Source organism: Ovis canadensis, chromosome 14 (genome assembly GCF_042477335.2).
Source record: "Ovis canadensis isolate MfBH-ARS-UI-01 breed Bighorn chromosome 14, ARS-UI_OviCan_v2, whole genome shotgun sequence".
NCBI classification, from domain to species: domain Eukaryota; kingdom Metazoa; phylum Chordata; class Mammalia; order Artiodactyla; family Bovidae; genus Ovis; species Ovis canadensis.
The window spans coordinates 66,912,916-66,926,840 of NC_091258.1; the positions used below are offsets into that span (position 1 = coordinate 66,912,916).

The 13,925-nt window shown below is 54.2% G+C and overlaps 2 protein-coding genes across 5 annotated transcripts in view; one reads left to right on the forward strand and one right to left on the reverse strand.

Annotated features, from left to right (window-relative positions):
* The window catches only part of STRN4 (striatin 4), a 24,762-nt gene extending 21,088 nt beyond the window's left edge, over positions 1 to 3,674 (reverse strand). For 2 of the 4 annotated variants that reach the window (XM_069549265.1, XM_069549264.1), the window contains exon 1: positions 3,348 to 3,674. In XM_069549265.1, coding sequence (XP_069405366.1) covers positions 3,348 to 3,632 — 285 coding nt within the window. In that variant the 5' untranslated portion in view covers positions 3,633 to 3,674. Of the gene's footprint in view, positions 1 to 2,935; positions 3,202 to 3,347 lie in introns of those variants that run through there. The other 2 variants (XM_069549267.1, XM_069549266.1) reach the window with 2 other exon arrangements.
* On the forward strand, positions 3,221 to 13,128 carry FKRP (fukutin related protein). Its single transcript, XM_069549270.1, has 3 exons — positions 3,221 to 3,286; positions 4,781 to 4,842; positions 9,370 to 13,128. The coding sequence occupies exon 3, from the start codon at positions 9,409 to 9,411 to the stop codon at positions 10,894 to 10,896; it is 1,488 nt and encodes a 495-aa protein (XP_069405371.1). The 5' UTR covers positions 3,221 to 3,286; positions 4,781 to 4,842; positions 9,370 to 9,408; the 3' UTR covers positions 10,897 to 13,128.
* Positions 13,129 to 13,925: the final 797 nt, after the last annotated feature.

Genomic DNA, 13,925 nt, shown 5'->3' on the forward strand with positions numbered 1-13,925 from the left:
GACTCTCCCCATCCCAAGCTTTCTGTCCCACCCCTCCCGGTCCCTTCAGTACCATCTGGCCCTGTGTCTCCTGCACTCCACTCCCTCCTCCCCAGGCTCTGGCAGGGTTGAGTCCCTGTGGATCCCTCCGAGCTCCTTGTGAGGCTGGCGGGGGTGGGGGGTGGGGGCGCAGGGGGCAGGGACCAGCTCCCCATCTTCTCCACCTGCAGCACTGTACTCGCTGCCTCTGCTCATCCCTGAATGTCCAGTCAGACCCCACCCCCACCCCTCAAGGTTCCTCTTGTCCTCAAAAAAGCTCACTGCCCTTTGCAGAAGTGCCACAGCCACACCACTGAAACCTCAACTGCGTGTGAACCTCTGTAACCTCCTGCGCAAACCAGCCTTCTCCGTTAGCCTGGAAGTTTCTGAAGGGCAGAAACCTCACCACCACCTTCTCTGAATCCCCCCATGATGCCAGCTTCCTGCTCCCATCTTCCAGGCGCCTCCTGGCAGGACCTCCCAAGAAGTTGTCTTTTCTGCCATTCCCCCACACTGACTGTCTGGTGCCAGGAGCAGCTGCACAAAGAAGCTATTTGGAGAAGAGGTATTCGGGATTTATGGGGAAAATCTGACGCAGTCCCGGCCTTGAAGGTTCTCGCGGGAGAAGTCACACCTCTCTAAGTGATAAGTGCTCAAGTAAAAGTGTATAAAAAGAGGTGCTGCTGCGGGGAGTGTAAATGTGGGACAACTTGGCAGAACCAATCACCAGTTTATAAATACGTCTGTTCTACCACCCCACCTGTTTATTCTGCTGTACACTCACTCAGGAGGGAATACGAGGACAGTCCCTGCGGCCACTTCCAATGGGCAAAAAGTGGAAACTACCAAAAAATCCATTAAGGGGACACAAACTAAATGAGCTGTGGTGCAGACACCGGCGGGGTGCAGTTCCCAAAAATAATAAGCGCTCTGTGTGCTCATATGAAAAAAACGCAAAGATATATAAGTAGGTGAAAATAAGTCACAAAATGATGCATGTAATAGGATGTAAAAGGCGGGAGGAGAAGGGGACGACGACAGAGGACGAGATGGCTGGATGGCATCACCGACTTGAGGGACATGAGTCTGAGTAAACTCCGGGAGCTGGTGATGGGCAGCGAAGCCTGGCGTGCTGCAGTCCATGGGGTCACAAAGAGTCAGACACGACTGAGCGACTGAACTGAACTGAATAGGATTTCATATACTACACACACAGAGCTGAATTACTTTTATAGCAATAATAGGGTTTCGGGGAGTGGCTCTTTCCCTTCTCACTCACTTGGTGTGTGTACATCTATACACACAGGCACTTCTGAGATCCTTGAAATTTACTAATGTAACAGAACAATAACAACAAAGGGGTACAAAGTAAACGACGCTGGAGCCTGGATGCATCGTTCCTCTTGCTGGTCTCAAAGGTGAGGCAGCGGCGTGGTGGGTGCTGCAGGGTACCCTCGTCTCCTATGGCCGCCTGGATGACCCTGGGAAGGTCACTGAGCTTCCCTGAAACAAGCCTGTCATCTGTCCTGGGCGTCAGACAGGTATGGGCTTGAAAGTCCACAGACCACCCCTGCCACCCACAGGCTATGATCCTTGATATACGACTGACCTTCTCAAAGTCTCCACTTCCTCTTTTATTTTTGAAAAGGAAGGGAAGGGGAATAACATCCCTCACCCTCCCAGAATGTTGCAAGGACTAAGTGATACCATGTATCTGCTGTGTCTAACACAGTGTCTCACCCATAATACAAACTCAATAAACAGCAGCTGCTATTATAATTGCTAAATAAGGGCAACGTCCTTGGCCCTGTCTCCACAATGGGGGTATTGAGAAGATCTAATAAGACGTACAGATGGGATATCATAGCAAGGGGTACTTAGGTAAGGCTTTCTCTCCCACTCTAACCCCAAGCCTCAGCCACCACACAGTGAAGATCCCTTTCAGGGTGGGAGAAGTGTGGGATGCTCTCTTTAATCATCCTAGGGAGAAAATTATAATCTGGTTATTTACTTGGGTCCCCACCTCAACCAGATACGAAACAGCAACTGAAAAGAGGAAAGACCAGATGCTAGAAGGAGATACTGACTTTGCTAACAATGCCCCAACCCTCCAAATCCTCGCCACTGGGATACCCAGGCTCCTCAGGACACTCTGCTAATCGACCCACACTTCTCAAGGTCACAAAACCCAGCCCAGCTCCTCAGCCTCTTCCAAACATCTCAGGACACCTTCCTCCCTGAATCTACTCCACAAACCATAGGATCTTTTCCCAGAAACTTCCACAAACACCTCCCACCCCAGGATCCTTCTGAAATGTTTCCTCTGGCTGTCTTCCTGCTCTCCAAAAAGGCTCCCCTTGCCATGCCCCAGGTTCCCCGATTCCTCTTCACTGTCTCCATCCTACCGCCCCTCTCCACAGCTGGCCAAGTTTGACCCTCCCATACTCCAGTTCGGGGGTTCTCCATCTGACATCCCACACACCTCACCTCCCATCTCACGGCGGGGGCCCCCACATCCCCAAAGAGTTTCGGCTCTCCGTTCTCTTCCAACACAGGCTCCTGGCTCACGTCCTGGCTCCATCCGTGCTTCCAACCCTGGGACCCCTCCCCTGCACGCGGAAGCCAGGCCTGCCAGGGCTCCCCAAAGTTTCCTCCTCAGAGGAGAGAACACACACCTTCACGCCCCCCACCTCGCGCCCGGAGACCTTGCTCCGCATCCTTGGAGTCCTCAACACCGCCGTCATTCAGTCCCTCCAGTCCAAACGCTCCGAAACACACACGCGTCCCGGGCTCCCTGACTTCCTCTCTCGACTCACGCGGGCTCCCCGCCCCGCTCTCGCCCCCGGCTGATCGCAGTCACCCCCGACGCCCCCTCTCCCCCGCCCGGGGTCCATCGGGCTCCGCCTCCGGCGCGCACCTGGTCGGGGGCGGAATGGGGAGTCCCTCGTGCGGCACCCTGGGAGCTGCCGGCTCACTCGTACACAAGACCCCTCATCCCCTCCCAACGCTTCGCGGAGCTCTCCCGGGGCGCCTCGGGGCTCCGCGGCCACTCTCCCAGGAACCTTTCCGCCGGCCGGCTCGCTCCCACTTCCAGCAGGCCCGGGTGCCCCGCGCCGCCTCCTCCCGGCGACCGCGCGGGCCGCCCTCCCGCCGCCGGCCGCCCCTCGGCCGGCCCCTCACTCCGGCTCCCGGCCGGTCGCCGTCCCCGCCCGCCCCCCCGGCCGTCCCGGCGGCCATTGCTTCAAGATGGCGGCGGCGGCGGCGGCGGGTGAGGCTGGGCCGGGCCGGGCCGGGCGGGCGGGGGCCGGGGGTCCCGGGGCGGTGCTCACCTGCAGCTCGGCGCGCTCGGCCTCCCAGCGGGCCTTCTCCGCTTCGAAGCGCGCCCACTCGTGCTGGATAAAGTGTAGGATCCCGGGCAGGCTCAGGGGCTCCGGTCCCGCTGCGGGACCCGGGCTGCCTCCGCCGCCGCCGCCTCCCTTGGCAGCCGGGCCGGGCCCGGGGGCGGGGGCGGAGACCAGGGCCGCCCCCGTCGGGCCGGGGCCCGCGCCGGAGCCCAGCGGGCGGCAGGAGGAGGCGGCGGCGGCGACGGCGGCGGCCGCTCGCTCCTCCATCATGGAGGCCCCGGGGCCGGCCCGCGCGCCCGCTGTGCCTCGCGCGCCTGCGCGGCCGCGCCAGCCCTCGCGCGCGCGCTCGGCGGGGGCCGGGGGGGCGGGTGACGGGAACGAAGTCGGGCGCGCGCCTCGCCCACCCGGGTCGACCCCGAAGGCGCGCGCGTGGGAGGGGGCGCGGGGCGGAAAGGGGGCGCGCGCCCGGAGGAGGGCAAACGCGACCCAGGCTCCGCGCGAGGGTCGCCCCTGGGAAACGCGGTACTTGGGGGGGGACCGCTTTCTACCCCCCTCCTCCCGTTTCACCCCAAAGAAAGACTCTAGCCCTCTCCAGACCCAAATAGCACTCTCCTCCACAATCACTGTCACTCTTTGAGGGAAAGAACGACCACCAGGGGTGGTTTCAGCAATGGCCCCATCCTGATTTCTGGCCCAGGTCGGTTGTCATGGTAACTCCTCCCAATCTGGAACACCCTTAGCCTCCTCTCCCTTCCACCTTTGTGGTTATGGAGCTCCAACTCTCTCCTGGCCCTGCACCAGGAAGAGGTTGCTAAGGTAACCCAAGTCTCTGGTGGTCCTTATGCCCCTACCCACATCGGTTACTATGGCAACCTCACCCAGCCCTCAGGTAGAAAGGACCCCAGCCCCAAGGACAGTGCTGAGGGTAGCAGCTCTTTCCCAGCCCCTCCCCCCAGCCACACAGTTGGCATTACCATGGTAACCATCTCCCCTTTCCCATCGTGGGAGGTCTGTGGACCAAACCAACCAGGTGTTTTTATTTAGAGGAGATGCTCTGCTGAGAAGTAGTTGCTATGGTTACAAGGCCTGGACCATCCCCAGAGAGGTGAGAAACAAGCAAAGCCAAGTCCTGGTTACTATGGTAATGGGGGCAGTCCCCCTTCCAGTGACCCTAACACCCACCAAGGTAAAGGACATTTTAAGATTGTCTCTCAGGATGGAGTGGATCTAGGGAAGGGGTTGTCATGGTAACACCTTCTGTCACTTCTAGTCTTACCTTTCTGGACACATTTATGAAAGAAGAGGTGGTTATACATTGCTATGACATCCTTCCCATCTCACTTTTGTAGGTGAGATGAAATTGTGTTCTATTGTGTGAAATTGACTGATTGAGGGTCTCCTGGTTTCTCCTTCCTCAGCGATGCAGCTGAGCTGGGCTGGAACTGCTCCCCTGAAGCTCCCTTATCCTGCAACCTAAAAGGTAAGAAATCTCTCAGTGTTACCAGCAATCACGGGAAAACTGCCCTTGTCCCCAAAGGTTTCTCCACACGTCAGATGTTTTCTTTATCCATTACATTACCATTCTACAGCTGCAGCCAGGTGAAGCCTGGCCTGAAGTGAGCATAGATCCCCTTACACTGTTTCGTGGGCAATGGTAGGACAGTCTCAGTTTAACAGTCCTCTCCTCACCTGACCACTTTTTCTCTCTCACAGCCCCCTTTTGTTTTCCTGCTCTATCTGTAAGTTGTTTGCAGGGATTTTGTCTGTCTTGCAACCTCTGGAAGGATGTGCCCAACCACTGTCTGGTTCATCCAGGGTCTCCAGAACACAGAGGACACTCAATAAATACCTGTTTGTTGAGTGACGAGTTAATTAATTAACGGGCCATATTCAGCTTTGAAAGCACCTGTTAGGTGAGGACTGGGAAAAGAGGGTTGTCTCACTGAAGATGGGCTGAATTGGACTATCTTTGTGGACCCAAAAGAGACAGCTAAGTTTATTGGCTAAAATCACAACTCTGAACCCAGCTTCCCAATCCAATCCTGGGTTTGCCACTTCCCCGCTGTGTGACCTGGAGCAAGTGACCTCACTTTTCTGTGCCTCAGTTTCCTCATCTTTTAATGTGATCAAATGTGAAGATTAAATAAGTTGATACTGGTAAAATGCTTAGAATACAGTCTGGCACATCATGAGTGGCTAGAATTTTTGATATTATTATGATCCTGTTATGATCTTTCAGAAGCCTTGTTTCATCCCCTTGGCCCCAGTGTTTTTGAGTCCTTACAGTTGGGGAAGCCAAGACTGACCTTGTCATGGAACAAGATGAGTCTTCTTTCTTCACGGTCCCATCGCCTCCTCATTTGGCTCTCACACCACTGGTCTCTGAGAAACCAGCTCCTGTCCTGTGTTCTATTGGGTGCCTCCTGGCCCAGAGTCAGCCAGACAGTGCCTAGTGAGAGTCAGGGCCAGGGGATGGAGACCTGGATTCTGCTCCCTCTGGCCTTCCTCTCTATGGGGCTCATGTTCCCCATTTGAATAAGAGGAATCAGTCATTCTTTCCACGCAAATTTATTGAGCACCTGGAGTGGGCAGGGTACTGAGCCATGTTCCAAGTATACAACATGAAACAGAATAGACAAAGCAAGACACAAGATAAGTCACATCTACATGAGAACTACTGGGAGAGGAAGAAAGACATAGGAAGTATGGGGGTGCTAGGGTGAGGCGCTGTAAGTAGGGTTGCCAAAGGAAGGGGCCAAGATCTGATGGCTGGCGGGGCAGGGTGGGGGGCATCCAGCTGCTGCCGGGCCGGGAGAGCGTCCAGTCAGAGGGAACAAGCTGCAGCTGAGTGGGAGAAGGCAGGGATCATGTGGGGCCTTGTGGGTCCCAGTGAAGATTCTGGCCCTCCATTTGAGCAAGTCTCCAGCCACAGAAGGTTTGAGAGCAGATGCAGGCAGGATCTAATTCAAGGTCGAACAGGATCCCTCTGGGCTCCGAGGGGGACCCAGACCATAGAGGACAAGGGTGAAGCAGCAGGATGGTCTCTATTTTTTTGTAAGTGAAGCCAGGCAATCCTCAATTTTTCATTTTTACTTTTTGGCCACACGGCGGCATGTGCAATTCTCAGTTCCCTGACCAGAGATTGAACCCACATTGGAAGCGCAGAGTCTTAACCACTGGACCACCAGGGAAGTCCCAGGATGGTCTCTTTAGAATTGGTAGACGATTCTGGAACCACCTGAGGGTCTGTTCTGTGCTTCTGTGTACCTGAGTGCTGAAACTCTCAGGTCTTTAAGACCCCGAACATTCTGTGGTTTAAAGTTTCCTCCCCTACTGTAATGTGCGTTGTCCAAGCTTAGGAGTCTTATCTGTCTCTTACGTCTCCATGGCTGGGTACCCAGTGCCTAGGACAGTGCCCTCTGTGTTGTAGAGTTCCACAAATAGATGCTGAAGGGTGAAAGGAAGGAGGGGCTCATGGAAGGTCCAGAAGGCAATTCCAAGGTCCTGAAGAATAGCAAGTCACTCTGAAAGTGCAACGCAGATTCTTAAGCATCATCTGAATTGGATCAGAGAAGGACAAGCAGGCCTGGATGGCTGAAGGGGATGGGAGGGTGTTCCTGGTGGGTGAAAGAGAGGAGACAGGGAGACCAGGGCAGGGCCCCAGGTACATGGCCCCAGTGCAGCCCTGGGGACCTGAGTGGGCTACACAGACACACAGAAACCATGCCCCCGGTCATCTTTTCCCCAGATACATTTTCGGTGTCCAGCTGCATGCAAGGAACACAGCGGTGATCGAGACAGCCCTGGCTCTGTCCTCTTGGGGCTCACAGTCTAGTCAGGGCAGACAGACCCATTCCCAGACAGTGGCAAACCAGAACGGGCAGCCCAAGGGCTCTGGGAGCCTAGAGGGAATTTCTCACTCAGCTGGTGGTTCAGGGAGGGCTTCCTGGAGGAGGGGGGCATCTGAGCTGAAGCCTGAACATAAGCAGGAGTTCTCCAGAGGAAGAGAGGCATGGGGAGAAGGTGTTCAAGAGAGACTCTTCCAGGCAGGAGGAACAGGATATGCAAAGGCTTAGAAATAAGCCTGTTTGGGAATTCCCTGGCGGTCTAGTGGTTAGGGCTCTGAGCTTTTACGGCTGTGAGCCTGGGTTCAATCCCTGGTCAGGGAGCTAAGCTCCCACAAGCAGGGCAGCATGGCCAGAAAAAATTTAAAAATCGTGTGTGGTAGGGGTGAATAAGACCTGTCAGAAGCAAAGCCCAAGATGGTTTAAGCTCAGAATTCAAGGAAGTGTGGCAGGAGACAGGGCTGGGCAGGCAGGTCACACCTTGTGGGACATTGTGAGAAACTTAGACTTTCTCCCCAGAGCACTAGGGAGCCATGGCAGATTCCGAGCAAGAGGAGGAGAGGTCAGGGTGTGCTCTCTGCAGACCCCTGTGGCTACCATGAGGAAGGGACTTGGTCAGGAGACCAGGAGGAGGCTGAGTGGGCATCTCGGTGAACCTGGACTGAAGCAGGAGCTGGGGGAGTGAAGAGGAGGGGTCAGAAGTACTCAGGAGGGAGGAAGATTAGCTGGGTCTCTAACGTCTCCCTTTCTGGGAAGGATTGAACCTAAGATGATCCTTCGTCGGAAAACTGTTTCTTGAGTATCTGCTCAAAATGGGGCGAGTTAGTTACTCCTTTTATGCTGGAAACCCGCCCAAGCTTCAAGTTGTGATGAGGATAGGGAGACAGCGCCACCTGGGAGTTGCCTAGAAATGTGATCAGTGAGCAGACCGTAGACGGTGCGCTATGGAGCGCAGCCTTTCCTTTGATGCAGCCCACTCTACTTTTTTGGGGGTGGGGAGAGCGGCTTCCCAGGTGGCTGTAGTGGTAAAGAACCTGCCTGCCAAATGCAGGAGACATAAGAGACGCAGTTTCAATCCCTGGGTCGGGAAGTTTCCCTGGAGAAGCAAATGGCAAACCACTCCAGTATTCTTGCCTGGAAAATCCCATGGACAGAGGAGCATGGCAGCCTACAGTCCATAGGGTCACAAAGAGTTGGACACGACTAAAGCGATTTAGCATGCATGTACTCTACTTTTTAAAAAATGATTTTTTAATTGTGACAAAAGACACATAGCAAGATTTGTCATCTTAACAGTTTTCAAGTGTATAGTTTAGTAGAGTTATGTATATTCATACTATTGGGGAGGCAATCTCCAGAAATTTCGTCTTGCAAAACTGGAATTCCATTCCCATTAACTTAACAATTCCCCCTTTCTCCTTCCCCCGTGGTCCCTGGCAACCACCATCTACTTCCTGTTTCTGTGAGTTTGACCCATTCCATTAAAAAAGAGAATTAATTAGTGGCCAACATTACAAATTGGAATTTCTGACTTAAAACTTCTAGCTTTTCTTGCAAAACCATCTGGCTGATCATCAGGAAAGAGATGGCCAGATGGCACAGGGTTTGAGGAAGTGAGAAGGAGGCGGCAGGGGAGAGGGGCTGGATGGCCACAGCTCTGACCCCAGGGCCACAGTGTGGGAGGGAAAGGAAGGAAAGATCTCCGGTAAGAGCAGGGGATGAAGGGGTCTGGGCATTTGTAACTGAACCCGAAACTGAAGAAGCTGACAATGAATAAAAGGGTGGGATTGAACAAGGAAGACGGGAAGGTGGTTCATTCGATAAAAACTTCCTGAGCATCTAGTGTGTCCCTGGCTCTGGGCTGGGTGGCCGTGGGGACCCAACAGTGACCAAGACAGGCTCTGGACCCCCCTCACACAGCTTGGTCCCTACTCGTAATGAATTAGAGTGGTAAGCTAGAGTCAGAGAACCTGGAGGAGGCTGAAGGAGACCAGAGGGGGTTGCATGACTCAGCCTGGGATCAGGGAGGGCTTCCTGTAGGAGGAAAAGTCAGAACTGAAAAATAAAGAAAGGGCTGGGAGAGGAAGACAAGACTGAGGATGGGTGGGGGAGTTTCTGACAACCAGTTCCAGTCTCCCCTTTTATCACTGCCCCCACCCCAGGATACCCCGGAAGCCCAGCTAGGGCCTGACTTCAGCCCCATGCGGCTCACCCGCTGCCAGGCTGCCCTGGCAGCCGCCATCACCCTCAACCTTCTGGTCCTGTTCTACGTCTCATGGCTGCATCACCAGCCCAGGAGCTCCCGGACCAGGGGCTCCCGCCGTGGATCCGCCTCCGGCCCCCGTGTCACCATCTTGGTGCGTGAGTTCGAGGCCTTTGACAACGCGATACCCGAGCTGGTGGACTCTTTCCTGCAGCAAGAGCCCGCCCAGCCGATGGTGGTGGTGGCCGACACGCTCCCCTACCCGCCCCTGGCCCTGCCGCGCATTCCCAACGTTCGCCTGGCGCTGCTCCAGCCCGCCCTGGACCGACCCGCCGCAGCCTCGCGCCCGGAGACCTATGTGGCCACCGAGTACGTGGCCCTGGTGCCCGACGGCGCGAGGGCCGAAGCACCAGGCCAGCTGGAGCGCATGGTTGAGGTGCTCCGAGCGGGCGGCGCACGCCTGGTGGCCGCTCCCGTCGCTTCAACCAACCCGGCCCGGTGCCTGGCCCTGAACGTCAGCCTGCGGGAGTGGACCGCCCGCTACGGCCCAGCACCCTCCGCACCGCGCTGCGACGCCCTGGACGGGGACGCCGTGGTGCTCCTACGCGCCCGCGACCTCTTCAATCTCTCGGCGCCCCTGGCCCGGCCCGTGGGCACCGGCCTCTTCCTGCAGACCGCCCTCCGCGGCTGGACGGTGCAAATGTTGGACATGCCCTTCGGCGCGGCGCGCCAGCCTCCGCTGGCCACGGCCCACGCGCGCTGGAAGGCGGAGCGCGAGGGGCGTGCACGGCGGGCGGCGCTGCTGCGGGCTTTGGGCATCCGCCTGGTAAGCTGGGAGGGCGGGCGGCTCGAGTGGTTTGGCTGCAACAAGGAGACCCCGCGCTGCTTCGGGACGGTGGTGGGTGACACGCCGGCCTACCTGTACGAGGAGCGCTGGACGCCCCCGTGCTGCCTGCGCGCACTGCGCGAGACGGCCCGTTACGTGGTGGGCGTGCTAGAGGCAGCCGGCGTGCGCTACTGGCTAGAGGGCGGCTCATTGCTGGGGGCCGCCCGCCACGGGGACATCATCCCATGGGACTACGACGTGGACCTGGGCATCTACCTGGAGGACGTGGGCAACTGCGAGCAGCTGCGGGGTGCTGAGGCAGGCTCGGTGGTAGACGAGCGCGGCTTCGTGTGGGAGAAGGCGGTGGAGGGCGACTTCTTCCGCGTGCAGTACAGCGAGAGCAACCACCTGCACGTGGACCTGTGGCCCTTCTACCCCCGGAACGGGGTCATGACCAAGGATACATGGCTGGACCACCGGCAGGATGTCGAGTTCCCCGAACACTTCCTGCAACCTCTCGTGCCCCTGCCCTTTGCCGGCTTCATGGCGCAGGCGCCTAACAACTACCGCCGCTTCCTGGAGCTCAAGTTCGGCCCCGGGGTCATCGAGAACCCCGAATATCCCAACCCGGCACTCCTGAGTTTGGGGGGAAGTAGTTGAAGCTGCCGCGCCTGCTCCTGGCGTCCGGAGAACATTCGGGCACAGGGCGTTGTCCTCTGCTTGGTGCAGCTGGCGTTTGGTGGGCGGGACAGGGATGTGAAACCGCCCAGCCATGGATGTCAAGGATGTGCCCTACCCAAGAGTTCCAGAACCGGGGCTCCGGGGCTGGGACAGAGTTTTGGAAAGAGAAGGAGAATATGCGTGTAGGTTATGGGGTCAGACTGTCTTGTTGCAATTTTTCTGTGCCTCGGGTTTCCTTCGGTATTCCTCGCAAACCCTTGGAGTCCAGCGCAGAGGCCAGGACGCTTGGCTGTTGGGTTGCTTTCGCCACTAGGGGGCCCCCTTGTCCTACCTTGGAGCCAAAGCGACTGTAAGCCCAGGACCTGTGTTCCACTGGCTTTCACGTCTTTCGAGCCTTTGGCTTCTATCTCTCTGGTCTCTTGCGCCTGGCTGGACAGGATAACAAACCCGCACACCACCACCACCTTTTTTTTTTTTTTTTTCCAGAAAATGACCTCCTTCCCTCCTGGGCGAGCCCTTGGGGGGTGCATGCTGCTATTCACCCCATCAGGCTCAGAGCTCAGAGATGCAGATATGGTTCTGGATCCTAGCCCCAGGCCACTGAACTGTTACCTCGTTATTTCAGCTCTCTGCGCCTGTTCGCCCACTCGCAAGGCAGGGTGAACAGTCCTCATAGCTCACATTTACTGAGCACTTACTGTATATCAGGCTTCGTTCTCAGCATTTCACACGGAGTAACTGACTTACCCCTCACCTCCACCGTCTGAGGTGAGAGCTGCTATTATTTTCATTTTACAGAGGAGAAAACTGATAAAATCACTTGTCCAAGGTCAGACAGCTTGGGAAGTGTCAGAGTCAGGGACTCGAACCCAGGCTGTGAGTCTGGAGACTTCACTGCCGTTGCCCACATCGTCTTTGCAGATGTGGTACCCCAAGGTGGGGGCTTGGGGAAGCCAAACCACTTAGCAGGTGATGCGGTGGCAGCCTTCCTCTGGTGATCGAGTGCCTCAGAGGAAATCCTGTTTGGCCGTGTACCTCCAATATGTGTATTTATTGATAAATTGTATCCAGGCATACTAGCATTCTGTGTATTAGTAATACAGCTCAAATTATTCCATTTTTAAATAAAAAAATAAAGAGAGGGCTTTGTTGACCAGCCTTATCCCAGTGACATGTCCTGCACACCCCTTGGGTATGTGCACTTGGCTTTGAGAGCGCAGGCTCTGAAAAGGGAGAGCCCTGGATTCAAATCCAAGGACTGCTGCGTCCTCCTACTGTGAACTTGGGCCACGAGGGACTCTGCTTCCCTGCACCTCAGTATGCACCCGAGAATTAGGTAACGGTGATCCTCAACCCGCAGGAGTAAAGGGATCTGTGAGTCAGGACCAGGTGTGGCTCTTGTCTTTCTTTGTGACCTTAGGCAAGTCACTGCTTCTCTGAACGGGTGGAGGGATTGGTGATCTTGCAGAAGTGTGACGCCCTTGGAGGAGAAGGCTTCACCGGCAAGAGAAGCTAAATGCCACTTCGGTCCAATCTCCAGAGGCTCAGACATCCCAAGCCTGACTTCTTATAATGCAGCCTCTGTTTCTAACCACTGTTTTGAACCTGCCAACTGCTGGCAGTCTGTTGGGTTCCCAGGGAACATTCTGGAAACTTATGGGGATGATTCAGGTTATTGATGCCATTGGACAGTGTTCTTGGCTCTCTGCACAGTCCAGGGAAATGTCTTATATGCAGGGCACCTGCACACAACGAAGCAGGGACCCTTGTCACATACTGTTTCAAGATGTCCCATCAGGCATTCATGAAGGACTGGTGATATTCAAAATATTTTGCAACTGGTATGGTAATATAAAAGTATAAATCAATATATGCATCACATTTTAAAAATATTTTTTAATTCTCAAAATGATCAAAATTATCTATATATCCATACTTCTTGTTGCTAAGGACGTAACTTGAAGCTCAAATCACTTAAATTATTGTAATGGTTTTGTTTCATTTAGAAATTGTTCCTGTGACTTCTTGATTGACACAGCTATATATGCATATATACATAAAATATATGTACATATATATATTTAAAACAACCTTTTCTTAGCTGTGGTTTGAGAAAGGAACCACATCAAATGCTTCTAGCAACTTTCCATTAAATGAGAATCATTAGAAACTTGAGATCTCAGTAGATAAAGAATTTCTCTTAGACTCAAACTTAGTGTGTTGGTGTTGTTTTTTTTTTTTTCGAATTCTCTGTTTGCAGTTCCTGAACTAACAGCAATTACATTTGAGACTTTTCTAGCCCTTAAAATATCTGTTCAATATCTTTATATTCAGCTAAGTAATGGAATGACAGAAAACCCATCACAACAACTAACTTGAACTAATAAGTTTGTTGCAATTTGTCTTTTTGAATTTTACTGCTTTCTCAATTACTCTTATACTGTTCACCAGCCAGAACAGAAGCTTTTTCAATAGTTCAACAACCAGCCCGTCCACATTAGCACAAATGAACGAAATTTTAGACCTACTTGGAAAAACCTTGTTAAGAATAATCCAAGCCCAGAACTAGACTATCCTTGGGCAAACACAAAGTCCTTTTAGGACGGCTTTCACTAGTTCTGAATTTTCCAGGAAGTGCAACTACCATGAAAGATGAGGGGAGTATCAGGTTTTGTTCAAAGCTTGGCTAGGGATTGTCAACAATATCAAAAAATCATGTTCCACCTGGTTCTCAGTAACTCGACACCTACATTGCGTGTTTATAGCCAACTAGGGAGCTGCCTACTTTACAGGTGTAAATGTTTGGTTTCTCTCAGCTTCTGGGGAGGTGGCCCCACATATCTGCATATTGAAATACACATTATAAATTTTTATCGTTTTTTTTTAAGTTGTTATTTATTTGCTATTTTGGCTGCACTGGGTCTTCCTTGTGGTACACAGGCCTCTCTTATTGTGGAGCCTGGGCTCTAGAGCTCTCGGGCTTAGTAATTGTGGGCTGGCCTAGAGTT

Coding starts and splice junctions, on each gene's coding strand:
- FKRP (XM_069549270.1), top strand. CDS start 9,409: ATGCGGCTCACCCGCTGCCAGGCTGCCCTGGCAGCCGCCATCACCCTC.